This window comes from Anopheles coluzzii, chromosome 2 (genome assembly GCF_943734685.1).
Source record: "Anopheles coluzzii chromosome 2, AcolN3, whole genome shotgun sequence".
In the NCBI taxonomy this organism is placed as follows: Eukaryota; Metazoa; Arthropoda; class Insecta; order Diptera; family Culicidae; genus Anopheles; species Anopheles coluzzii.
The window spans coordinates 116569361-116596612 of NC_064670.1; the positions used below are offsets into that span (position 1 = coordinate 116569361).

The window sequence follows — 27252 nt, forward strand, 5'->3', positions numbered from 1 at the left end:
CGTGTGCTCCCAAACAGTTCAAAAAGACTAATGCAGCTGTTTAAAACTCGTCTCACCCAAAGGTTTACACTACTACCAAATAAAAAACCACCCTGCACGTGCTGCTGCCCAGAGTAGCACTTTAACAACGACTTGCGGCAAATTACCTTCCCCGCAGAAACAGTTACGCTGACGCTAATGGTAAATTTATTACTCTGTAATCATGAACTTGTCGAAAATGCGTCCAAGCCAATCATGCCTGGAACGGTTGCTGTCTGTGCGACACTTTATTCACGCCATCCATGTGCCATTTCCCGCTGGTGAGCAAAACTCCAGAGAAACGTGGTCCGGTAGGCGCTGCCATAGGCCTCCGATCCTCCCTGACCCCATGGGCAAATTGATTGTTTTCCCTTTCTTCTCTCTCTCGCATCTCTTTGTTTTCCATCTTTTTTGTTTGCCGTGGCTCTGGCTGTATTCATCCCCCCCCCCCCCCGAATTCCCCGCAATTGCTGCAAGCGTGGTACGTACGAGTGACGTGTGTGTGATTTGAATGCACATCACGCTGCAGGACGGCGCTGCACGGGAAAAATGCATCCGACGGGAGGGGTTGAGGCAAGAGAGACGATGTAAATAATTCAACGACGGCAACGCGTTTCGCGTGCATCGCGAGCCCTGGTTTTTCGTTTTTTGCTGTGTAACTAGACTACGAACTACCCGGGACGAGAGCAGTTAGGCGATCCTCTCGATCGCTCCAGCTTATTTGTCGAATGATCAGCACAGCTCGGTGATTGCTATTCAGGAAATGCCACACTTCCAGCTGAGCTTTTTTTCGCATTAAATTCTCCTCATTCCTCCCCTATTCCCTTCAACACCTCTTTCGAAGCTTTTTGCACGAGAGCGAGATCGTGTTTGGTTTGAAACATTCAACACAACTGTACGTTCCTATGCTGGCATCACAAGTGCACACGAAAGGGGTGGGTTTGCAGTTGTATGTACGCGTGTGCACGCGTCTGTATGTGTGTGTGCGTCCAATCCGGGCAGGGTGTGATTGTTTTAGCCGTCATTGGTGTGCGTGAGCTTATGTTTTGTATACAAAAAGGTAACAGGGGGTTGCAATGGCTTCGTGCGTGGAACATACAGTGCGTGATGGAAAAGGTGTTGCAGGTGTTTTACTTGTATTAAAAATTTAATTTAAAACCCTTAAGAAAAGACTCAGAAGTATAATAATGCTATAAATAATATAATGCTATAAAACAAGCTGTAGCTACATATTTCAAAGGTAGTGTTAGTGGAGCACATCCTTCGAGAAGGTTATCATCACGATCGATTGCGTATTAATGGGATCGCGATCGTTTTCTCCGCATAAGGAGGGTATAGACACAGTAGTGCAACAGATTTGGAATAATATATATTTTTTTCAAGTGTGTGGATTTTATTATAAATAATTATAACTAAACAAATTTTAAATTAATTTATGATCATAAAAAATAACAAGTATTTGGTCTACTTTTGATTATGTGTTTTACTACATCTGAAGAAAAAACCAATATAATATTTCTTTTATAAATAATTTATAGTAAATTATTAGCTAAAAATATTACTAAAACAAACATGTTTCTCTTCTACCGAACACACATGATCGTATGATCATGTTCAGCATGCCTTACGAAATGCTGGCGTGTTTGAACTGGGCTTAAGCATGCACCACTGGTTCGGTTCCAGCGCATTTGCCAGCGTGATCTTGCCTTTTCCAGGGGAAGGGCAAACGCACAATGATCGCGATCGTGGCAGTAGAAGTCCAAAAGATAATTGATGCAAACAATAGTGATGATGAATCAAGTGTTGGTTAAATCCCTTGTACGCTTTTTACAGCAAATGATGATTTTTGCACGACTCGTACTATAAATTCTTGCTATACTTGTAGCATTCAGCTTCTGAAAATTGAATAAAATTTCGCTTCAATATAAAGTTTTTTCCCACACCAGCAGCTCACATCAGCTCACAGTGCGGGGTGCAAATCTCTCAACCTTCTTCCCTACACGGTGCAGAGCCGTGGACAGTCCGCCAGCGCTTTCAGTGTGTCCGTACGTGTGTTTCGCCGTTGTCGTCGTTGTGTGTTACCTTGTTGATGCTGCTGCCAGCCCTGCTACTACCCGCAACACCGTGAACACCACCGTGTCTCCATACCCACCGTTCTCACCGTGTGCTCACCCGTACGTGTCTCATTTGTTGTTTGCCGTTAGTGCTTCCTCCATCCATCGAAACCGTCGCCATTATTACGCACATTCACCTGATGCCTTTTTTGGCACACAGCATCTCCTACATTCTTACCTGTGGCAGCCAAGCTTCATCCCCATTCTTCCGTGATCGTCGTTCCCAGCAGCGCACTATCTGTCGCTGTGTGTAAAAACCTGCACAAACACACACACATAAACACAATTTCCCCTTTGCTTACAGTGCATTAGGGACAAAAAGTACTGTTTTTTTTCGCATCAAAACCCACACCCCGCTGTGTGACGTCGTAGTCAGCTCGCTCATCTCGTCGGACATTAGTCGGTCGGTCGGTCATCACCGTTGTTCCCCCGGTTCCGTTGTGATGATAGTTCTCGAACACAAACTCTGGCCAACATTCGCCCCCGTGTGGCGCTGTAAGATCGTCTAGATAGCGCTGCTCTCCTACCTGTACGACTGCAGCACAGGAGGGTTAACCTTCGGCCCTATTTACTGCGTTCTCCTACCCGCTAACGATCACATCGCGAGAGAGACCCATTCTCATAATCAAACGCCACACGCGGCACACAATCGTGTCATCAAGATCGTCAGGAGGATGTTTTTTGGTTTTTTGTCGCCCATTCTCTTCTGCCGCAGATTTGCTCGACGATACACGCACCACGTATCGCGATGGGTCGCGCAAAAAGCTCGCAAGACGTTTCGGCTCGGAGTTGCAAATTTCGGAGTCTCGCTTGGAGTAGCCGTGTGTCTGTGCCATTAGAGTAATCCAATGTTCTATTGTATCCTATGCATGTATTGAGCGGGCCTGTGGCACAAAAGTGATCTTCGGATGTTTTACATTCTACTCTCAACTTCAACGGTGACGTCGATTAGTACACGATCATCGTACTCGATCGAGCAGCCTCCAGCAGTGCTTTTGTTCGATCGTTTCCCCTCGATCCGCACACGTCGCCCTTCCCTGCGATCATTAGCAACGTTGGCAGTGGAAGGAATCCGATCGATCGAGCCTAGCGCGGTACGATTTGTTAGGTTAGGGCCCTGCAAAAACCCTTTTTTTACCTAGCAGCACACAAACACCTTCATTTGCATGCGCATTGTCCCAAGTTTCGCTCTCTCTCTCGGTCACTGTCTCTGTCTATCGCTCTCTCTCTCTCTGTATCCGCTATCGATAGATCACAGTTCCTTCTCCTGAATACTGCCCCTTCTGACCTGCCGTGGCCTGTGAAGACAATCCCGGAGATGCCATCTTTTCCTCCAAAGTGTGTTGTGTGTGTCTGTGTGTCACCTGTGACTTTTATTATCCTGTTATTTTTTCTCTTCTGAAACATTGTGTCCCAACCATTCCACTCCTTCCCTTTCTTTTCCAGGTGCCGCCCAAAAGCAGCCCAATCGTAGCCGAGTGTGCGTGCGTTTGTGTTTTGCGTGTGTGCGAGTGTGTGTGTGTGTGTGTGCTGAGTGTACGTGTGCACCGTGTGTAACAGCGTAAGCTCGGTGTGTGTCTCTCTGTGGATTTGTATGCAGATACAAGTAAAGTGTTTTGTTTTGTAAACCCACAAAGTGTGTGCAAGTGTGGTTTTTGGCTTTTGTCACAAGATAGTCAGCTTTTTGCGTTCAACCCCTTCCGGGACAAGTAAAAGCTCACCCCGCGAGAGCTTTGCGAGAATCTCGGCGTCTGCTGCTGTCGTGTCGAAGAACGTGAATGCTTGGGTTGTCTTTGCTAGTGTGCGTCTTTGCTGGCATTAGGAACAAGCGGGCGAGCAACTAGGTACGGCGAACGTAAACCCTCGCTACACGAGTTCTCTCCAACGGACTATCTTCTATCCTTTCTACGCGACAGGCAGAGAGCCGGCAAGCTTTTGAGCGGTGTTCTGTCAATTGCCAAGTGAGAGGTAAGAATTGATTTTTTATTCGAATTAGTAGTAGTAAAGTATGAAACATTCTCTTGTTGGACCTATGTTTTGGCCAATTCTGATCAGTTTTAGGTGAAATTAAACTCTTAATAGAACAAAAAAACAGTGCCACAGTTAAGTTACTTTAGAAGAATCTTCAGAAATGGTATTAATTATTTACAACAAATTTACATTTCACTCGATGAGTCTACTCCTTATTAGTGGTGGGAGCTCGGAATCGGACCTATCCGATTCCGATTCCGTGTTCGGGATCAATTCCGGAGCCGATTGCGATGCTGGAATCCATCCCGATTCCGGAGTCGATTACGGAGCCGGATCCGGAGTCGATTCTGGAGCCAATTTCGGAACCAATTCGGGAGCCAAATCCGGAGCCGATTCCGGGATCGGCTCCGGAATCGATTCCGGGATTGGAACCAGCTCTGAAATCAGAATCGGCTTCGGAATCGGAATCGAAAATTTGCTCCGGTAACGGAATCAGGATTGACTCAGGGACTGGAATTTGCTCCCAATAAGTTCTTGAATTGAAATACGAAATTTTATGCGAAAACGAAATCAGTCCGAGAATCTCCAGGATAATGGATCGTTTACAAATACATTTTGATTCTTTGCGGCTATAAATACGTAGCATCATTGGACCCCAAATGCCTATTCTTATGGATATGTCGAAACCGACTCCGTTTCGAAGCCGATTCTGATTTCGGAGCCAATTTCGATTCCGGAACCGATCCCAGAGCCAAATCTGGAGCCAATTCCCGAACCAATTCCGGAGTCGATTCCAATTCCAGAGCAGATTCCGATTTCGGAGCCGATTCTGATCAGTTTTAGGTGAAATTAAACTCTGAATAGAACAAAAGATCAGTGCCAGAGTTAATTTGCTTTAAAAAGCCAAAAGCCGATATCTGCCGTCTGCCTCACATGGCACCGACACAATCAGTCCACTTTTAATGGTCGACTTTTGAAAGGGGCGCACGTTTTTTTTTTTTGCTTGCCCCACTGCCGCCCGGAAGCTTACGCACTGCATGCAAATATCCCCTTCGTGTGACGATTACGAATCTTTCTCCTTTCTCTGCATGTCCCCCACACTCCCTTCGCCGGTTGTTCCCGCTGGAAGGAGCTGTTGTTTACACGCTTTGCTCACGTCTCCTTGGCAAACTGGAAGCCGCAAGCCACTTCCTCGAGCCCTCCGCGTGACTAGCTGGGCCAGGCGGACGTTAGGTAATAGATTAACCAAACCTGGCCTGTGCTTTTGGTGTGTGTATGTGTATGGCTATCCTCACTTGCCGCTGTCGGTGTCGCGATGCTTTTGCTCAACAATGGCTATCGGTTTTGTTTATTTTTACCTTTTGCTTTGGTTCCTTTTTTTGTGAAATATAAACCCGCGGTTATAAGGCGCTACGGCACGCCAAACGTCACCGAGTTGCGGTGTGGCTGTCTTCCCTTTCCTTTCTCACACCTATTCGACTGTTTATATGCTTTCTTCTATACCGTAAAAGGCCAACCCGATATCTCTCTCTCTCTCTCTTTCTCTCTGTTTCCTCGCTACACCGTGTGTGTGTGTGTGTGTGTGGTTGCACGTTTTGCCGAACGGCGGGGACGGCCGTACGCAATCATAATGGCGCCATATGCGATCGTGATCGTGTGCGTGAGGAGCTGGATAGAGAGTTCCAGCAAACCACACTAGCAAACACCAGCAGCAGCAGCGAAAAAAAGAGTGCTGGAACTTTCTCTTCTCCAGCTGCTGTCGGTGGCCGCAACTCTATATTGGCCGCCCCAGTGGGCATGGGATGTTTGTTTGCGGTCGTGCGGCGTTCACGTTTAAAAGCGGTGCAAGCTGTTTTGGCGCTCAGCCACGCCGGCACGGTTTTGGCCATTTTGGATGCTGCCGGGGGAATGACGAAATGCGGCGCCATCGATCAGATCGGTACACATTTGTTCGTGTTTTTCGAACTAGAAAGAGAGAGAGAGAGAGAGAGAGAGAGAGAGAGAGAGAGAGAGAGACACTGCCGGAATAGAGCGCTCAAGCGCTCAATATTCTTTGGAGCTTTTTCGCCGTGGAAAATGCCGCTCCACTGTGTCTATTCCGTTTTTTATTCCAATGCTGTGTGTGTTGGTGCTCTAGGGCATCACCCCAACTAATCACCAACACATTGGAACCATTTCAGCCGGGTGTTAAAAAAGACGATGCCATTAGTGCATCGTACTAGGTCCCGATCGGTTGTGTAACACCAAAGCCCAGCGACCGGGGAAGATCAAACGCGTGACGGAATAATACGGGCCCAGCAGACACACGATCATTTGGTAATCTTTGGTTTGATAAATTATTCTAGTTCGGCTGTTTGATTGATTGTCATTCGAATCATTCTACTTTGAGGCTCCCTTTCTTTGTTACGCTTGCAGGCTAACGCTTAATGATATACAGCAGCCAAGTAGGTGGATGCACAGCACGTATGTAAAGAGTGAACAATTGCATTTTTTTTCTCTCTTACTACGCCTCCACGTGAACCATCAACTGTTCGTTTCCCATTTGCGATAAACCACACCGCCTTTACGGGCTGCAATCAGGGAACAAAGAGACTTCACCGCATATCGTCTAGCTAGTCGTCGGTCGAATAGGCACCAACCTGGTGCGATATGTGTAAGCACCACGTCTAGTACCACGTCTTAAGCTAAGTGATCGTGTGCAAGATCATGTTGAATGCCGTCAGCTTCTCGCTGTTGTTCCTCCTGCACGAACCGCACGCTGCAAACGTATGTGAACACTGTGCCGTAAAACTTTGATTGCTATAGCGTCCCTCTGTGAACAATAAAACAAAGTCGTCCCCCGCCGCATCGAGTCCGGGAATAGAAGAAGTGAAAGCAGGGAGATAAACCTTCCCATATACGTGTGATGTGGTGGTGGGTTTTGTTAGCTGTTAAAACTATCACCACGCGAAAGATTGGCTGGGGGCGTTTGCTGTTTTTTCGTGTACGTGCGTGTGTGTTGTGAACTGTTCCATCATCTTTCCAGCAAAGGTTGCCTGTGTGGTGCTCTAACGGAGAGAAAGGTTATTTGCATTTTACTAATGAACTGAACTGCTGCTTGACATTTATGTCCCAAAAAACAAGACACAGTAATTCACAAACCGATATAAAACACTCTTCTAGGAACCATTTTTATTCTATCAACATTCAAACGAGCACGTGTATTGAATTTTCTCTGCTTGAGTCAGCTGATTTAAGCCACAGCCACAAACATTCCATTTGCGTTGCGTATTGCCAGCGTAACCCGCTGATAGGGAGCTGCCTTGCTGCCTATGCTGCCGCTTGCTCCATATGTGCATAGATGGAATGACTTTTTTTCGTTGTTTGTGTTGTTTGCTGCTGTACTCTCTTCTGATCGTTTTATAATCACAGCTGTGATTGCACTTGTTACTGTACTGTCTCTCTCCTTTTTTTGATAATCCAAACCCAGCGATCGGTTGCCTTAAAGTGCTCGAGTTGCGCAACTGATTAACTAACGAAGCTACTAATGCGTTGAACATCATCTTACCCGAGGCTCTCTCTCTTACTCCGGGTATGCCATTGGGCTATTTTTTGAGGCATTCTGTTAGAGATATTTTGTTGAATACAAAAGTCTTTCCACATTCAACTGTGAAAGCAAGAATTCTCCTTCACAACAACCACCAAAACCTACCCGACTCTGGCGCTTAATCATTTTGACTGCAATTTCGTAAAGCCTCCTAACAATCGTACTAAGACGGACAATACCCTAACAGACTAACCCCCAACAGCTGGAATGAACTCTGCAAACGAAACAAAGCCACACCGTTCGTCTACTCCACCTCCACGCTCGCCTAGTCAAAACGGATCGACACACGTAATGATAGTAGTTTGCCGATTGTAAATCTAAATGACTTGCCGACCTGCTGGCCGTTGATGATGATGATGATGATCGTTAATCAATTCGCCGTCTCGCCATTGATTGATTGATTGCAAAGTGCAGCGGTGCGGAAAAGCGATGGGTTTTTGTTTCTGAGCTGGGTGGGAAAACGGTAAGCAAAAGAGGCAGCAAGAAGAGCGCTGGCGTGGGGAGATGGATTTGGGGGACGGCGGAGGACGTTTTTGGAGGCTTTTGAACATTGAAGACCAAATAAAAGAAGGTGGAATTCGAGCTAGAGAGCCTTTAGAGTTAGTCGCAACTAATGGAGTATTGGATAATAATTTGGTTGCATTGGTATATTGAAACACACTGGAGTATCGCTTGGACATCAGCCACTCTCAATGAATGCTAAAAACGACAAATCATGCTTAAAATCTTAAGCCACATCACCATTGTTATCGGTGTTCTAAACTCAAAACTTCAACATCACCTTGCTATTATCCCAACCAACAACAAAAACATAACCTCCCCAGAATTACCCCCTTTCAAGCAAATGCGCTGACGTGACCGAAAATTGCAGCTTCCAGTACTAACCCATAGTTCACTCGAGACAAAAAAAAAACTATGCTCCAACACACAAACATGCCTCTTTCATGCCGGCACTAAAAGTATGTCTTGCTAAAAAAGGGTAATTTTTTGCTATCAAATGTATTCGTACAACAACCAAAATAATGCCTTTCATGTCCATGCCTTTCAAGTCTAGGGTGCCACAAATCGCTTTCATGTGTTGTTTCTTGGCACGGCCCGGCTTCAACACAAAACAACATTGCATCTCCCAGCATCTGGTTCCCACAGCTCACAGACTACAGGGTTACGTTTTCGGCACAAGTGACGTACACAGAGCTCTGGGCCGGCTACACAAGTGGTGGTGGTGCCTTTCAAGAAGGACCACCGAAGAAACTACGTCAGCAAACAAGCAAATGCGGTGTGTTTGGGGAACTTCACGAGTTGGACAATGAAGCAGTTGAGTTGAGGTGTCAGTTTTGGTAAAAAATAAGATATTCATTCCACTTCTAGATATTCAAATTACTTCAATAAATGAAGTTATTTCATTTTTTTTGGAGATCACTAGATTGATCTTAACTGCGTTGTATTTATCTGGTAACTTGGCATATGATCTTCAGGCAGTTTGCCAACTGGGAAAGAGTTGGGAGAATCATGTGATATCTATCTTTAGGACACTTAAATTCAAGTTTTTAGCAGTTCCATGTAATATGAAGATCACCACCAACAATGATCATGATCGTCGTATGAAATGGAAAATCTTGAACACTTTTTAGACAAAAAAAAGTTAAATGCTACTAACACTTAATCTACAAAAAAAAAAACAGAAAAAAACATACACAGTCCTCTACTCACACAGCAGAACATAAATAAACTGGCTGGAATCAATCCACAGGTAGCTCTCCTCGGGTCGTATTTCACCCAGAATCGTGCCGTGTTTGCTGTCTACTACTGACTACTCCTTCGCATCCCTCCTCCCCAACCTTCCCACTCCCGCATGTCAACGCTGAATTGTTTGTTTGCTACCCTGTACGGGCAATTGTGTGTTCCTTTTGGTCATGGCCGCCGATCTAGCCAACCGTGCCACCACGCTCCCCTGTACACAACGTGCGATCAATCGAACGGAAGGTGAAGGTGTGTGTGTGTTTGTGTGTGGTTTTTGCAGCATTTTCGCATCGCATTGGCCATGATCGAGCGGCGTCACCATTCCTCGCTGTGTGTAGGGGGCTTGTTTCGCTCGTGCAGGGGAGGGTTTGTTCTGGTCAGCTGACAATGAGCTTCAGCATTTCGAATTTCGCATGCCGAACGTTCTAACCGATCACGGGAAGGGCAGAGAAGGTGTCCTTTGGTGTTGTGTGAGTCACGGAACATGGTGAGTTGTGTACGATTGGTACCCTACACACAAAACTGGCCTGCTTGATCGTGATCGACTATCGGTTCGGAACGGTTCTGACCATACAAACGGGCACACGAGACATGGGGGGGGGGGTTTATTGGTGTTTTATTAATATTGTATAATGTAACAGTAAACTAAATCGAGCATACTAAATCGCTTAACGAAGTGCCGAAATTTATTGTTTTATGCAATCCTTTTTTTCCACCGAAAAAAAGCCTCTCATTTACATTTTTCGCATCCGCTTTTCGGTTTTCGTTCCGTTTCGTTGTGGTGGTGGAGCACACAATGTTTGAATAAACTAAAAAAATCAGCATCCTTCACCAGATTATAGCGATAACGGCGAGCATAAAGATCTGCACGCGAGATCCAATCAGCTCGTTGCATAACTGTTTGTGTTTAGTGTGCGGGCATTAGCGAACAGTATACTGAGCTTTTTTCTTTGACTCTGAAGCTTTTGCTTTAAAATAACTCCGTTCGTGCCTTTGTTTGCTTCATCAATATTATACTCGCGAACGGAACCGCGTCACATATTGTATGTGTGTGTGTGTGTTGGTTATGTGTGTTTGAGGAGAAGTCCCTCCTTCCAAACCGGTCGCTGAAAATCGCATTCTTTACACAAACGCGACGCACCATTGAAAACGCGAGATGACAAACAAGCGGTTCGGATTCGGTACAGCCCTACAGCTCATGGGAATATTAAACATGCAAGGCAAATAGGCAAAACCCAACCCCCACAGCCGCACTGGAGGTGTCTCTTTGTGCGAGCAAAGCTGGTGTCACCCTACCACCAAACGACACCAAACAGTCGAGCCGAGAACGGTTTCGAGTTCTGTGCAAATTCAGCAGAAACTATACAAATAAACCTCACCCGCTCGGTGCATGCCGGAGAGGCTGGGAACGTTCCTAACAGTACCCCAGCCCCAGCACACCGGAGAGCAACGGGGTGTGGAAGGCAAGCGATCTTAATTAGAACCGGCTTGGACATGGTTCTGAAAGCTTTAGCACAGCCGCACACACGCACACAGCGTTGGGTAAGGGGTGGCTGAAGCTTTTGGCTTTTGTGTAACGGTGAAAACACAACACCAACATACAGGCACAAACGCACACAAATACACATAAAATAATCCCCGTGTGTGCGTGCGTTTGAGCGGATGCATTGATGAAGCCTTAACATCAGCTGGTTTGATGCAAGCTGGGCAGGCCAGGAAGCGGGGAAAAGTTAAGCACACGAATACGCCATTAGAATGATGCGGAACAAATTACACAACGCACACCGTAAAAAAGAAGGTGTTTTTTGAATTAATCGACGATTTGGCACGCAAACGGGGGCATTATTTCCAAAGCTTGCGCTGCTAACGCTGAAAATTCTTCACATTCCTCTCATTCGTGATGATGATCGTTAATGGATAGGGTTTTTTTAATAGTTATGTGTGAGTATCAAGTTTTGCACGTATTTTACAAGAATTTTACCTTTTTTTTTACAAAAATTAACATTAAAAACATTTTATCTCTACCAGTTGTCGTTGTGCTCTTGTGAGAGCTAAAAGTAAAGAAATCCGGTTCGAAGGACCATTTTTATTTCGATCGTTTTCATCGCTTTTTCTATGTTCTATGTCCACAATCTATATGAAACTCTTTTCTTTAGTAGTTTCTTCTTCTTCTTCTTTGGCTCAACAACCGATGTCGGTCAAGGCCTGCCTGTACCCACTTGTGGGCTTGGCTTTCTGTGACTAATTGATTCCCCCCCATAGCAGGATAGTCAGTCCTACGTATGGCGGCGCGGTCTATTTGGGAATTGAACCCATGACGGGCATGTTGTTAAGTCGTGCGAGTTGACGACTGTACTACGAGACCGGTAGTAGTAGGTCTTTAGTAGTTTAGATACCATTAATTCTCATTCAGCGAAGCTTGTTTTCCAATTGAGAAACAGTGATTAACTAGAACAGCTTAATAGCCTTTTTAACTAACACCAGGTTGTGCTAATGAAAACGGTTCTCCCTCAACACAGACACAAACACAACTACAAGCGCTCACCGCATTCCATTCGAGCAGCTAATCTTGTGCGCATCTTGCTGCACGTCTCAGCTCAGCGAACGTCTCGCCGTGCATCGCCGCGTGCATATCAATGATCGAAGATCGCAGATAAGTGATGCATCGGTCGGGGTAGATGCGTTGCAGCAGACGTGCGGACGGTCGGTCGGAAACGATCATTTGCATAAATTAGTTAAAGATGAATGAAGCTGTTAAACGACACTGCATGGGAGAGAGAAAGAGAGATAGAAGGTTTGATGGGTGGCGAAATTCTTTAACCATGATCCTTTCGCCCCGGAATGCGAACGGTATCATCAACGTCGTCGTCGTCGTCGGTGTGTGAGTGTGTGCAATACATGCATTCGCTTACACCGAACGTTTGTGGTGGAATGCAACTGCAGCTCCAACGAAGCGGGTTTCATTTTCTTAGAACGCCAGCAATGTCTCACAACAAGCAGCAAACATCAACACGCTTGTGAAGATCAGCCGAGGGTCATACCATGGGATGATCACCATGAAATGCAAACACACACCGTGTACCTTATTCGGTTGCGGTTGTGATGTGATGATGTGATATCGCCGTTAAAACCACTCGAGTGCCAAATTTGTCCTTCAAACCATCGAATCCACATCGGTAGTGTCGTACGGCAGTGCACTCACCTGACCGGACCTGGACTGACCTGGCCCGGTAAGCGGCAAACGGCGTCACGTTGTGAGTTTGAAAATGCGTGCCCGAAACGCCGCTTCCAGCATATTTCCATACACCGTTTGAAGAGCGGAAGGCATCAAACATACGCAACAAACCTCTCCAGCCCTCCCGGTTGCGGTTGGGTAAGGTCCAAAATAAAAACTGAAAAACCGGTTCCAACGCACACACACACACAAACACGGAGCATTTGCCTTCTTGTGCGGCTCCTGTGAGGCAGGAGAGTGAGGCCGTTTATTTTTATGAGAGTCTCTAACTTTAATCTAGCTGTTTGTTTTCGTTGATGTTTGCTGTCGGGGGCTGTGTGTGTATGTGTGTTGTTGTGGTGGTTGCGTCTTGTCGTGCAAACAGCTGAACCTTTGGCGTCTTTTGATGATGGCGATGCGGATATTGCTTTGTTGAACATTTTCAAGCTTTTATTATTGTTTTGTTTTATTACTTGAGTTGCTTCATTAGCATTTTATTTCACATGTTTTACATAGATTTTAGCTAACTTTTGTTTATTTTGTTATTTTCATCATTCGTTGTGGTGTTTTATTAACTTTTAGTTAATTTTACAGTTGTTTCTGTTATTGTTTTACCATTTTCTGTTTTCAAACTATCTGCCTTTCTGTTATATGCTTTCTTATGTTTTTTTACCTTTTGGATGATTTTATTCTATTTTTATTACCCTTTTTGTATTTTGTATAGTTTAACAATCTCTTTGCCAAACGGTAACACACACGAACGCAACATACATTTATGACCATATGACGCACTGTATTCATCGCCAGCAGACAATATTTTAGGACGCTAGCCAAGGTCAAAAGCTCAACCGTCTTCGCACAATCGAAGCAAGGAAGTGGTAAGCTCACTTCGCCTTATCCCTTTACAAAACTGCGTCGCAACGTTGGCACTCTAGCAAGCTCTAAAGCAAGCTCTAGCACTGTGTCTGGGACGGTAAAACCCCGCTCGTGCGGTCTAACGATGGATTACGGCAGGAAAGAAGAATCCCGTCTTAGCTAGCGATTGTTGTAGAACAGGTTTTTTTTTCTTCTCTCTATTAAAACTTCTAAATCCTTCATCATCCACCCTCACTTGCGAGCGTGTGAATGGAGATGTAGAGGGAAAAAGAGAGAGAAAAATACACTGAGCAAACTTTTGCCCTCCGTTTGTCCTTTCGGCTGAATGGCGGCTGGCTGGAAAGGAACGGAGGAAGCTCCGTGATAAAAATAAATACGTCCTTCCTCGTTCCCGTTCTGTCCGAGCGAGGGATGGAATGTAAATATTTGCATCATCCGTCGTAATCTTGCCTCGACCGTTTTGATCGTCCCGATCCGTTTGAAGCATATGCAGGCGCGTGCACCTGACGACACACCACCAGCGCTCGAGTGCGATCGTATGCCGAGGAAGAGAGAGAGATAGCGAGCCCTCGAGCAACCAAGATTGATTTCCGCGATAACGAGAAAAGGGAATTTATGGTACCTAGGGCCCCGGCGGAAGTCGGCGGGACAGTTTCGAATTTGTTATTTGTTTATTGGCAAACAATAGCAGCACCCAGCAGCCATCACGCCAATCACCTGTGCCTTGATGTTGATGATGATGCATGCAGGATTACGAAACTGCCTTTCAGTCGCTTCGCTTCGACACAGTGCAGCGCAATGGTGTTTTGGTTTCGGTGCTGCAGGCGGCTTGTGTTTGTTTGTTTTGTTGTTTATATTTCCGCTCTTTTTTTGCTGCCATCTAACTGCAGCCGCTCTTGACGAAGTGCAATTTGTTGCGCTGCCGTACGCTTGGTTGTGTAGTTGTTGGTAAGTTGTATGTAAATTGTAACTTTATTTATTAATTGATTGGGATTTGAATCTGTGCGTCAGCTGCACCTTACAGTCAATTGTGATGCATATGAACGATACTAAATTTTTGTTGGTGCAAAAAGTCATTTTAATACGATTAATGAGACTTTTTTTGTGACAATAGAAAATACTTTAAAAAACTCGTCAATTTTCAATTAAATTGCCATGCAAATTACCACGCCACGCACAGACTCAAACCAATTCACACCAAACACTGTGCCCTACCAGTGGTGCATTCTTTGCACAAAATAAACTAAAAAAAAAGCACACACGAGATGCGAACCATTCTTGCACCACCATCCCCGATCGTTCAAAGCTCCACATTTTGCCATTTTCGCCTACACGATAATAGAATGCATTTTCACACCGTCGCACACGGGGGCCAATGACCCACTGTTGACCTCCCCGCTGCACCCTCTTATCCCCCCCCCCTCCCGGTGATCTATGCAGAATGGCAGCAACGGTGTGAAATAATAATAATAATGATCACCCACCGGGTATGATGTGCCCGGATGCCCATTACCTGCCCGTTTTTTCACCAAACATCCACACGAGAATGAAGTAATCGGCGGGTAATAAACTAACCGCCACAGTCTTGGGAGTATGGACGCTGCCTAGCCAACCAGCCATCCACCCACCCACCTCCACTTTATTAGTAGGTGGTAATGGGTGGCTGTGTGACCGTGTGGAAACTGTCTAACAATAGGCCAACCCAATTTCCATACCAACATTACCGTCCAATTGGTCCACTCAGTAGGCGCTTGCACATATGTGGCCGAGTATGTGAGAGTGTGTTTTAAAGAGTGAATTGTGCAGTGTCGTTGCTACGTCGTTCTGTGAAGGAAACAAGTCAATAGCGGCCAATTAGCAAAAGCTTCTCTTTTTTTTGCGGTGTAGCGTATACATTTGTGGATCTCCATCCACCCACACTGTTGGTGCTTGGGTGCAACAAACTTTGCATGTGACGACCCCTGGCAGCAGGTGTGAATGTTTCATAGGATGGAAGCAAAACGAATGCTTCGTGCCTGATTCGTCCGTCTGCTAGGGTTAGACCCTTAGGTTCACAACACGCAGTTGAGGTATGGTTTACGTGCGATGTCTTCGGGTTGCGCGCCTTATCTTGCATAATTTGACTACTCTCCTGCTGCAAAGATGCAAGGATAAGCCACCCATATACCCTGCCATTTGTGACAGTGTCGATGGGGTGGTAGACAAACGTCGTTGCTTCAGACGCCAACAAGATAAGGTTTTTGTGTGCGGGCTTAGCGTGACCTTAAAACAGGCAACATGGAAGAGTGTCTGACTGAGAAGAGCAGTGCGGGCGGGGGATGCTTCGTGCGAAAGGTTTTTATCCGTTAGGGCCCTAAGGCGCAGTAAGGCTAGCTTTTGAGGCGCAAGACGCATTGTGACGTGATAGACACCTAACACACATCAAGCAGCACGAACATGATGTGAAATTCCACCGTAAAGCTGTAGCTAAAACAAATGTGTCACCAGTTGCATGCTAATGTATGCTTCGGGTTTCCTATCGGACGTGTCGCAATGCAGTGTTGCTAAAGCGTAGCTTTGGTCCGTGTTTTTGAAACACACTTTATGTATTTATGGAGGATGCAGAAATAATGCTACATTGATTAAATTTTGATAATGAAAAGAAACACCTTGAAAACGGCAACGGCCACCGTGTCACCGATCAACGCGTACCGATGGCATTGTCTCTTACCCGAGGGGGGAAGAGGAGGCAAGCGAACGCGTTGCTGGCCCGGTTTTGGGTTCCAAACACGGTACGAGGTCGGTGGTCTAGAAAAGCCCAAACTAAAACGCCATCATTACTACGTAATGAGGATGAACACCTTGAAGAGGCGGCTCGAAGTCGAAGGTTTTTGGGGCCCTCTCGGTGTCGCAGCTCGTTTGGCCCGCAGCTCGTAGCCTAGCCTTAGCGGAAAATTTCATGAGCGTTACGCGAACGCAAACTAATTATCTTATACTTTGGAATTAAAACATTTTTATTTATTTAAGATTCAGTATTTTAATTTGTTTTTTTTTCTTTTTTTAGGTAAGATGGAAAAGCTCTTAAATTTACAATAAAACCTTTTCAATTAAGGAGAAAGCATTTACGGTATGTCGAGCTATGGAATAAAATAAAGCTATTTAAAATGTTTTTTTAAGCAACAATAATCACTTCATTAAACTCGCAATGAAATCTCGAATTGACTCGCTAACGGCATTGCCATTCCCGTTGCATTTTACTTGCATCTTGCGTGCATTTCGCGTACTTTGCACAATTTCTATCGCCTCCTCGCTACGCCTTCTTTGTTGTTTTCTGAATGAAATCTTCAGCAATTACATTTTATCGAGCGAGCTCCAGACGGATTAGTCGCATTCCGGGCTTTTGCGAGCAAAACGTTCTCGTTGCGCATTGCACCATCTCGCTGCAATCAAGCACCATTCACCACTACCAAAGTGCAGTCCAAAAGTGTATCTCTCCCTTTATCGCTTGATGCACATCTGCTTTAATCAACCACCGGTAGTGGCTGGACACGGTTGGTTTGATGGACGTGTTTTGGCACCGTTACGATACGATTTGGACAGTCTCTCTCTCTCTCGCTGTCTTGGGGAGCGGTGGTAAGATGAATCATTCATTATTCATTTCACATCGGTTTTAGTTTATTCGATCGGATTTTTTTTTGTTAAACCCACCGATCGGACCAAGAAATGATGCATCACTGCAGGGGGCCCTCCATTGTATACAGGCCCGTGAACAACAACAACGCTCTAATTAGGTCTTTGTTTTCTGGCCAATTTCTAAACACTGCGCTGCTCTGCTTCTGTGTTACTTGTTGCCAATTATGCAACAGTGCAGCTACAGGGGGGTTTTGTTTGTGCACCTGTGCATGTTGAAGATAAAAATGCACAACAGACACTGCCACAAAACGACGATCCGTTGGTACGTGATCAACGTACACTAGTGGGTCTTCCGGTAAAGGGGAAAAATGAAGGTTTAGGTACAGTGTAGTTGATTTGTTTCGGTGCTATTTTTAAAACACGGGATCGATTGTGCACGATCGTTTGAATGCTTAGGGTTTTCTTCTGTATGTGCATGATCTTATAGGATTATGGGAGGTTGTTAGTTTATTTCCTTTTAATAACTTCCATTACCTATTTAAACCCCTCTAAAAACGAGTTAACTGCCATTAATATTGTAGCAGACCACAGCAAGCAAAGTGAGGCTCATTCAAGGCATAACATCACATAATGAAACACTAAATAGCCTGTTTCAAGCAAATAATTTTGCCCTGTGCTTATCCAAATTAACCTTTTTTTTGCACGATTTTCCCTTAAACTTAAGCGTGACTCTATGTAAACTGCCCTAGTAACAAACCCCAGATTTTATGTTTATTATTCGTGCAACATGTGTATTGGCAAGCCTCTTCCCCCCGCTAAAGTTGCAGCTCCAAGCTCATTGTTGCCATTGTGATCGTTGTGACGGAAGCAAACAATCGTTTGTTTGTTTTTTGTTATACAGAGAAACCCGTTGCGACCTTTACAGTTAATTAAAAATCAATTCCACCACATGCAACGATCGGTGATGAATTTACAATAAATCACACGAACGATTATCGAACCGTTCGATTCTCGCGCTGTCACGTACATTCAAGGGCATCATTTTATTGTGTGGTGTTTTTGTGGCGGCTTGCTGATTGTGTTGAAGCAGTGTGGTGCATCACGCTGTACAAACTTGTACAATTTTGTTAAGGAAATTCAAATGCATGAATGGTGCTTTATTTTATCTTCTTTATTCAACATCAAAACTGTTTGCCTAGTTCCCAACGAACTATCAAAATAAGAGCTGCAACTAACGATCTATTCCACCAATTCAACACGCTCCCTTCCCAGTAGGTTGTGAGATTATCTGCAGGTCACGATCACGTTTCATTTGGGATTGCTGTCATCTGCTTTTCCTTCTACTCAGCTACTTTCTCGGATTCGTTTTGCTACTCCAAAAACCGCCTCCTACTGACCCGGTTGCACTGTGAAGATGTCAATTTAGGTTTCACCCCTTTTGTAGGTTAGATCGACTTCACTGTACCGGAACAATGTCAATGGCTTGCTTCTTGCTGCCGATCATCTTCAGCCGCAGCTAATCGGTGCTGTGCGATCAGAGCTGAAACCAAGGTGAATTTGGCACAGCGGGATGATGTCACGATTGCTTCCTATTTGCGGTTTCTTTTCCCCTAACTCATCGTCGTCCATGATGGAAGAGCATTAGAGAAGAGTGATCTTTGTGACACATTGCGAAGGAAAGATGTAATGAAAAACATCTTCTACATTTTTCTATCTATTAAATCACTCCACCAACTGTTTGGGCCTGGGTCTTACAGCACAGCGGGCTCGAAATGGCACCCCGGCATGCTACCCTGCAGGGAAGCAGGAAGTAAAAACCATGCCACAGCCGATCTTGCATTGCATGCGGCCCTGGTGGCGTTGCGGGAGAACTAGTTTATTCGTCCCAAGCAAAACACGGCCGAGTGTTACCCTTATTGCTAATGTGATTATTACTACCCCATCCCAATGCACCGCTATTGGACTGCTATCATGGGTCTTGCATGCCAAGCATGCAGCAAGAAATCGCATCACCCTCACTCTCCGGCTGATGATGGTGGAGCGCCGTTGGAAAGGTGGAGAGTGGCATCTACCACCGTTTGCGCCGGCCAAAGCAAAGCAGGAAGCCGCAGTCGGGGTCTGTATCGCGTAGCAGTTTCAGGCGCAGTAGCACAGCTTATCACTCTCACGTCAGTCAAACGCGTGGTGGATGGGCGTTATTTTCTGGACAAGTTTTTCCCGCCGCTGTTGGAACCGCAACCGGTCCAAATGGCTACCCCCCCCCCCCCCTGGTAGACCAGGGCATCGACATTCGCGGGATTACGGTAGAGAGAAGGTTATGATGCTTCGGAGTTTGCTGCTGCAAACTCTGAGGAGTGTTAGCGTTGTTTGCTTCCTTTTGCTATTATTTTACTCGCCAATTGATCGACAGATATAGCGATTGTTTCAATTGAAATTATAACTTATACTACATCAAACAAATGATAAACTATTGCCCTTTGCTGTGCTCTTCTGCGGCATAAACCCTCTCCCCCCTGTCCAATCACCATCTCCAGTTGAATTGTTGTGTTGCTGTGTGCCATCGAAAGGGAAACGCGAGGCAAAGCGCCCTCCGATGGCATCGGCCAGCGAAATAAGCAACCACAACCTATGCATTCATGTACCGTCCGACTAAAACACCCACTGTGTGAATGTTGCTAGCCGAGGGAGGGCATTAAGCTGTGGCGCATGTGGTAGGTTATTGCGGCGTGTAATCACACCGTACGCCGCCACCGTCTGTTTGTGCCGTGGGTCTCGTTGGTGCGCTTGCAGGGCCCTCGCCGTGGAAGGTAATAGCAAAGACGAGCCAAACAAACGCACCCCGCCAAAGGAGAAAGTGATGAGGAACCCTAAAGTCGAGTCGTTGCGGTTTGCCCTACAGCACGCGTTCCACAGACACAAACACTGCCACCGAGTGTGGTGGAACACACTGCCAGTATTCGAGCGTGCAGAGTGTGCAAAGGGCTCCAAACAAGGGTGGCCCCTATGTGGGAGCGGAAGGAAGCGTTGTACGGTTGTCGGTTGTGTGCCTTCGCGGTTGTTCCGTGTGCTTACCAGAAGCGCCTGCCAGTGTCCATCCCAGTGGTTGGGGTTTGGTGGGGAGCAGTCCGCGTGATTGGAGCGAATTATGAAATTTCCGGTTTTCCTTGCGCGCGCGGGGGTCAATCGACAGTCTTTGGTGTGTTGACGCGCTCTTCGGTGTCTTCGGCTGGGTGGAATGGGGTGTGTGTGTTTTTTTTCGCAGCGTCTTAGTATACGCTGCCAAATGGATGGCGAATGAAATCCGGTTTTTTGGGTTTGGGACGCACAGTCGTTTCAATAACATTCATTCACAAACAACCGTTGGTTTGGATATTGGAAACGGAGATCATTAAAGCTTGGACGTAGGCTACTAGATGTGTCAAACTAATGTGATCATCTCTAGCTACTACCTTGCTACTAATACGTTAATATTCCGGCAGAGGGCGTTGCCTTGGATAGAGAGAATATCATAAGAAGAATTCTTTAAGATAAACACAAAACAATACAAAATGTTCATCTATTATTACATTCTTCACAAATCTGAACCGTTCTGTATCCTTGAAGCTTCTGGTTGAAACAATTACTCACGGCTCAAGCGCTGATGATGCTGCAAGCGATGCTCCGCCGTGTCCTTGGCTTGCATCTTGCAAGTGCAAAAAATAAACGAGTGGAGCACCAAATTGGACGGGGCAAGCGATAATCACTTAAGAAAATCGTTCTGACTTCAGAAGGACTACATTTAATTACGGTGCTTGCAGTTGACCTTCACACGGTTGCGGATGATGCCGCATTGGGTAGCCGCATCGTGTACCACGAACGTCGATTCCATCTGGCAGTCGAGTGTGCAATTACACTTTGTTCTATGTGCTGATTATTTCATTATTTCTACACCGACTCATCTTGATGGCTGGTGAACTTAGGTCGTATTTTTCCTGAAATTTCACTGCTGCAATTCATTCATACACCGACTACAAGCACTTTGCGACTGTTGATATGAACCACACCAACCGTTGCAGACTCATGTCAGTTCTACCGAAAACATATTCATTGCATTCGTCCCTCTATCTAATTGGCATGCAGCGAAGATGCACTCTTTTTGCTTCTTTGTTCTTCTCTCTCTTGGCCAACGAAGTGATTCTTGGTCAATTCACGTCTTATCAACCTTTCATTCTTCTCTGGGTCGGCACTGCGCCCAGACGGTGATACTGAGAACTCAATCAACAAATCAACCTTCTTCTTCGTTCCATCTTCAACGACGACGAGGAGGAGAGAGCATCAAATGTTCAAATCAGTTCAAATGGTTTAACGCGATTATAGCACACCACACACCCGCCAGCAGTGTGTGTGTAGAGGGCATCAGCGAACAGCGCGACCAACGCAGGCCAAAGGTCCGCCTGCTGTGAAGTGAACCTGATCATTTCAATCATCGAGCATAATTTTTATGACCACAAACAAAATCAGGTCCCTGACAGACATACACTTGGCTGTGGTCACGCGTTGACTTGGCTTATTTTGTTTTGTTTGCACCATTACCACCACTCACCCTGCCAGATAAGTAGTACATCCTTCAGCTGTCCGTGGTGGAACTGAACGGAGCAAAACATCATCATTAAGCAACAAGCGGCAGTACACCGGGGGTAGAGCGTTGTCGTTTAGGACACTCATATATCCTAACGATCTTGCATTAGGTCGGAAATATCCATCGCCCGTACCCTGTCCCCTGGTCTCTCTCCCCGGGGCTGTTGCGCGTGCGGTTGTATAAATAGAAACCTAACCCGATAATGGCACTCTCCATAAGTGCACTCCAATTCTGGCAAACAACACGAAACGACCACAAACGGCGCACAACGGTGTCGTCCATTTTTGGGGTCGGCGTCGGTGCGCCCGCGTTGGTTGACTGCCAAGTAACCAGTACAGCTTACTAAACGACAATAATCGGCCCCAAGAGATGTGACCCAGTGTCCCTGTCCCCCCTCCATGCCTTGTACGTGCTTAATCAATTGGAGCGAATGGATAAATGTGAAGATTGTTGGAAAATTGGACTCACACACACACACACCGCATTATTCAGCCACCGGAACCTGGCGAAAGGCCGTCCGCGTACAGTCCCTTCGCACTTTGACAGTTTCACGCAACTGCTCCCGCTGTGTACGTGCTCGGGTCGGGTTGATGATGATGCTTCTGCGCCATACAGAGTTACCTTTCCTCCACCAGATTGTGTGTGGAGGCATACGCCCGTGTGGCACATTATTAATTGCTTTGCCGGCCAAATGTTAGGCACAACGCGTCATCACTGTTGCTTTCGATCGATACCACCTTTTTTTTTGTTTCGTGTCCGCCATAATATTTGGTACAACGATTTGCATACGCCTGGTACCTGATTTTGACAATTTGACAACGAGCGATCGATGATCGTGAATGGCCGCCTCCGGGAACGCATCCGGGATTACGAAACGAAACACTTTCTAATAAATCGTCTCCGAGGCAAAGACTTTTTTGGTGGGTGATGTTAGTGCTATGAGTTTCTTTATCGAGAGTTGAAGAGGTGTTTGCGATCCTTTGTTTGGTAGCACAGTAAAGGATATGATCCTAAAGATGATCTTATTAGCCTCCTTTTGATCAATTTAATTGTCATATTATTGGGTGTTTGCAAATTTTCACAGAAAGATGTCAAATGTTTAACCTTTCAGTCAGTTTCATACATATGTTTGCTATATTTGATCAAAAAATGCGATCACTACTACTTGTAACACCTCCAATCCAATTAAAACCCAATGGTTTATTGATCCCAACACTATGCCACTGTGTCACTACCTCTGTGCTCTTGAATTCGGCTACCAAATTAGCAAATTAGTGTTACAGTCACACTGGCCGTACAGCTTGAAAGAGCATCGAACCGGAGTTTGGTCAGACAAAACCGTGTTTTTGTGGAATGATCTTATATTGCAAGATCCGTTGTAGGTGTTGCTTTGACGCCACACAATTGAACCACGATGCTGGGCTCGGATTCAGCATAACCAACTCGCTTCACCCAATCGAAATGAAATATTTCCTCCCCCTATTATTATCCGAGTTTGAATTTGAGGTTTATAATTACTGCAATCGGTGTTTCGGTCCCCCCCACGGTAACCTTGAGCCGAAACGGTAGCGCTGTACAGTTTGCCCACAAACTGCTGTCATAACCTGCATTCCACTCGGTTCCCCCCCTTTTTGGTACGGTCTTTTTGGCCACCATCTCTGAACGAGAGGTGAAATCCAATGCCAAACGAGTGCCCGGGTGGGTGGAAAATGCACCGGAATTGAGGTAACCGCTATATAGTGCTCGAGTTTCGTTAGTCAGCTGCTGCTTGCCAAATGCACTCGCGGGCTGTTGCAACACCGTGCGGCATTCGTCTTCGTTCGGCCACAGTTAATTTGATGACCGTGACCATTCGCCGCGGGTTGAAGTAACGCTGACGATTGGACGCATTTCTTTGGGTGTATGGCATAATGGATTTTTATTCGTTGATGATTGTTACATTATTCTTCGATGGTGGTAATAACCCTTTGTTTTGAAAACTGTTTAATCATTTTCATGTCATAAAAATAATAAATAAATCATGTAATTCAAATCCAAGCTGCGGCTATTATCTGACTTTTTGCGATCCATAAGTATAAGTATCCATAGTAACACATGCATCAAACATAACATAACCTGCGGAAGATCTTACCACCAAGGCACACCCTCGTCGGTTTCTGTTGTCACCCTTTCTAGCCGTTATTACCCAAGGGTGAAGATCTTTACCTTTCAAAGATAACTGTTTTTTTATCGCGCACTTTGCTGGAGACGTGCGTAGTATTGATGACGTGCGTGCTGCTCTGCACCACAGACTGTGACAAGACAAGCAGACAAAAACACAAACGCCTTCCCGCGACCGCTTGTAAGCGCGAGGGCACTGTGCTCATAAAGGAAGTTATTGAGCAAACGAATGAGCTGCATAGTAAAGTGTGATAGAGCGTGTTAGTTAAAGGTAGAATGGTTCTTTGTTGAAATGACAGCTGAAAGTTGTGTACATTGTAAAACGTGGAGATACAAAGTACATTTGATCAGTGCACGGTACGATCCAAGATGATCAACGATTGATCTTGACGCAGGTTGCGATCTTGGTGGACTTTGTTTTGATCATTTAATGGTTCAGTAGCTTGCCTACTTCAATCTACAATTTTACTCTGAGTAGAATCTTCACAATCTTCATGCAATTATGATGTCTTGTGTGCGAAGATCACTTCAAATTATCATCCCTTTATTTCCGTGGTCTTAGCCGCTTTCAATTACCACTTTTTTCTTATACATCTAAGCAATTCTAACGCCTGCACCAACAGTCAACGTGTCTTATCACAACAGTAACGACAAGAAACAGCCCCACTATTGGTACGTGGATTTTCCCAACTCCCCGTATGGACGCCTCATTAACATGCGCGCATCGGGGAGGATGTAAAACTTATCGTTCCAGGCCGCGATCAGAATGGTTAAACACCGCACCCTTCACCACCGCACAAGCAAAAGCCAGCACAAAAAGCCTTGAGAACAAAAACCAGAACCCGCAACAATTGATGACATCCGGCAGAGCGGTAATACGATCGATCGGTCTCCATCGTTGGTGCCTCAAGCGGAGAGGGGGGGGGGGGAGGGGTTAGAGGGACTAGAGAAGACTAAAAACACTATGACGCACCAGCATCGTGATGCTGCTGCTGCGGCCCGGTTGTTTACGAAGTAATGGGTTGTAATTTGAGTCCTGTTCGATTGCCGTTGAACGCCCAAGTCGGTCGCGACGACTGGCGCTTCCAGTTGCGATAGTGTGGTGTTTTTTTTTTATCGCAATAGGAAACGAAGTCACAGCCTCCGCTGCGCTGTGCTGGAAGAGCCAGCAGAACAGCACAGTGGCGGGGATGACGTTCCAAGCTAAGGGCACTTTGTTGCAGCACTCGACGCGTACTGCGTTCTTTCCTCCCCGAAGTCCCGATATACGCACGCAATCTTGCATACATAAGTGTCGTCATTGTGTGGTTATTGCTTATCATGCTGTAGCTAATTACGGAACAACAACAATAACAACAACAACAGAACCAGCAGTCACAGTCCCGTTTAACTTCCCTTTACGCTTGTGCCTCATTGCAGAGATCAGTGTCGCGGCGGACAGTGAACGGGCCTGTTCTGGGGTATTAGCTTCTAGTGCGCAGCAGGGAAGGTCCACGGCCTGTCGGTTCCACTCCGGAGGAAACAAAACCCGCAACGAACGCGCAAACGGTGCCCCTGCCCCCTGCCCCCAATCCACCATGGCTTCTACGCTGATGTTCTGGAACAAGCAGAACTCCAACTCCAACCAAAATGGAAACGATGCCAAGAACACAAAAAACGGCCGCAACTGGTTGCACGCGCCAGACGTGCTCGTCAACGGGCACGTCGCCTATCTAGTCAAAGTAAGTGGAACGCCTTTATGTGGCTGCACCAGGCTGCAACTATCTTCCAACTGACTGTTTTCTGTTCTGTTTGAAGTACCTCGGCAGTACTCCCGTGGAGCAGCCGAAGGGCATCGAGGTCGTCAAGGAAGCCATCCGGAGGCTGCAGTTCACACAGCAGATGAAGAAAGCCGAGGGCGGTGGCAATGTGAAGACAAAAAAGGTCGAAATCACCATCAGTGTGGACGGCGTAGCAATACAGGTAGGTGATGGTAGTGGAGTGAATGAAATCTTAACGGCAAACCCCACCCCCTTAAACTGATAAATTAAACTGCTGCTTCTTGATCATTCCTGCAGGAACCGCGATCGCTGACCATTATGCACCAGTTTCCGCTGCACAAAATATCCTACTGTGCGGACGAGAAGGGCGTGAAGAAGTTCTTCAGCTTCATCGCTAAAACGGGCACGGGTGCAACGCCGACGTCCTCTATCGCCTCTTCCGGCGATGATACGAACAGCTCCAACAACTCGACCACCAGCAACGGTACCGAGGATCGGCACGAGTGTTTCGTGTTCATCTCCAACAAGCTAGCGTCGGACATTACGCTGACGATCGGGCAGGCATTCGATCTTGCCTACAGGTGAGTGCAAATTCTTGCAATGAAACACATTCTCCTTTTACTCACTCAATACCTTTCTAAATTCCCAGGCGCTACGTTAGCGACAGTGGCAAATCGCTCGAGTCGGTCAAACTGCTGGCCCAGAAGAAGCAGCTGGAACACACGATCGCCGCCTACCGACAACGGCTGCGCGATCTGTCCGAGCTGGTCTCGAAATCGGACCTGGACAAGCTGCTGCTGAAGATGGGCATCCGGGATATTTGCGATGTGCCGGCGCTAGAGAATGGTGTGGATGGCCATAATAACTACACCAGCAATAATAACAACATTAACAGCAATAACCACAATGTGAATGGCACCAAGACGCCAGACTTGGGTACGATTAGAAGTAGCACGAGTCAGAGTTGCAGAATTTAATGTTAATTGCTGTTTTTTTAGGAATTGATGTCTCGTTACCGAACAATGATGATCAGCTGTTGATCGAAACGTCACCAAAACACTTTGCACCGATCGTACCTCCGAGAAACGGTATTCAGAATCAGGTAAGACGACGATCGCATGAAGATCATCAATAATTACAATCATAACCACAACCTTGTTAATTCTCCTCCAGATCAATAACACGCTGGAAGCGTTCAAGCCATCGGTCGGCACCAAGCTGGAGGGATTGCTGCTCAACTCCGACTCGGACAGTGACTTTGATCCTCGGGCGCCCGACACCGACACCAGCATCTCTACGGGCGGTGGCAACAAGATCAGCAACGATCTGTTCGGTTTCGAGCCGCCGAAGCCAACCAGTGCTACCCTTGGCCAGCAGCTCTTTGGCAGCGTCACCAACAATGGACACAACAATGGTTTCACCAACGGTAACGGTGCCGTCACCAATGGTTTCGGTGCTCCGAACAGCCCTCCTCCAATGTGTAAGTGTGATCACAGGTTGAGCAGTGGCGGGTTTAGAGTGTCGGAGGCCCTAAGCGGTACGAAGAGTCGAGGCCTCCTGTACATGGATGGTGAGGTTCTAAG

The 27252-nt window shown here is 46.2% G+C and overlaps 1 protein-coding gene across 4 annotated transcripts in view; it reads left to right on the forward strand.

Moving 5' to 3' along the window:
* Positions 1-2023: 2023 nt before the first annotated feature.
* The window catches only part of LOC120948751 (PTB domain-containing adapter protein ced-6), a 28493-nt gene continuing 3264 nt past the window's right edge, over positions 2024-27252 (forward strand). For 2 of the 4 annotated variants that reach the window (XM_049605943.1, XM_040365449.2), the window contains exons 1-7: positions 4047-4100; positions 25329-25630; positions 25707-25871; positions 25967-26250; positions 26319-26605; positions 26668-26771; positions 26843-27149. In XM_049605943.1, coding sequence (XP_049461900.1) covers positions 25487-25630; positions 25707-25871; positions 25967-26250; positions 26319-26605; positions 26668-26771; positions 26843-27149 — 1291 coding nt within the window. In that variant the 5' untranslated portion in view covers positions 4047-4100; positions 25329-25486. Of the gene's footprint in view, positions 2193-4046; positions 4101-16562; positions 16626-25328; positions 25631-25706; positions 25872-25966; positions 26251-26318; positions 26606-26667; positions 26772-26842; positions 27150-27252 lie in introns of those variants that run through there. The other 2 variants (XM_040365448.2, XM_049605944.1) reach the window with 2 other exon arrangements.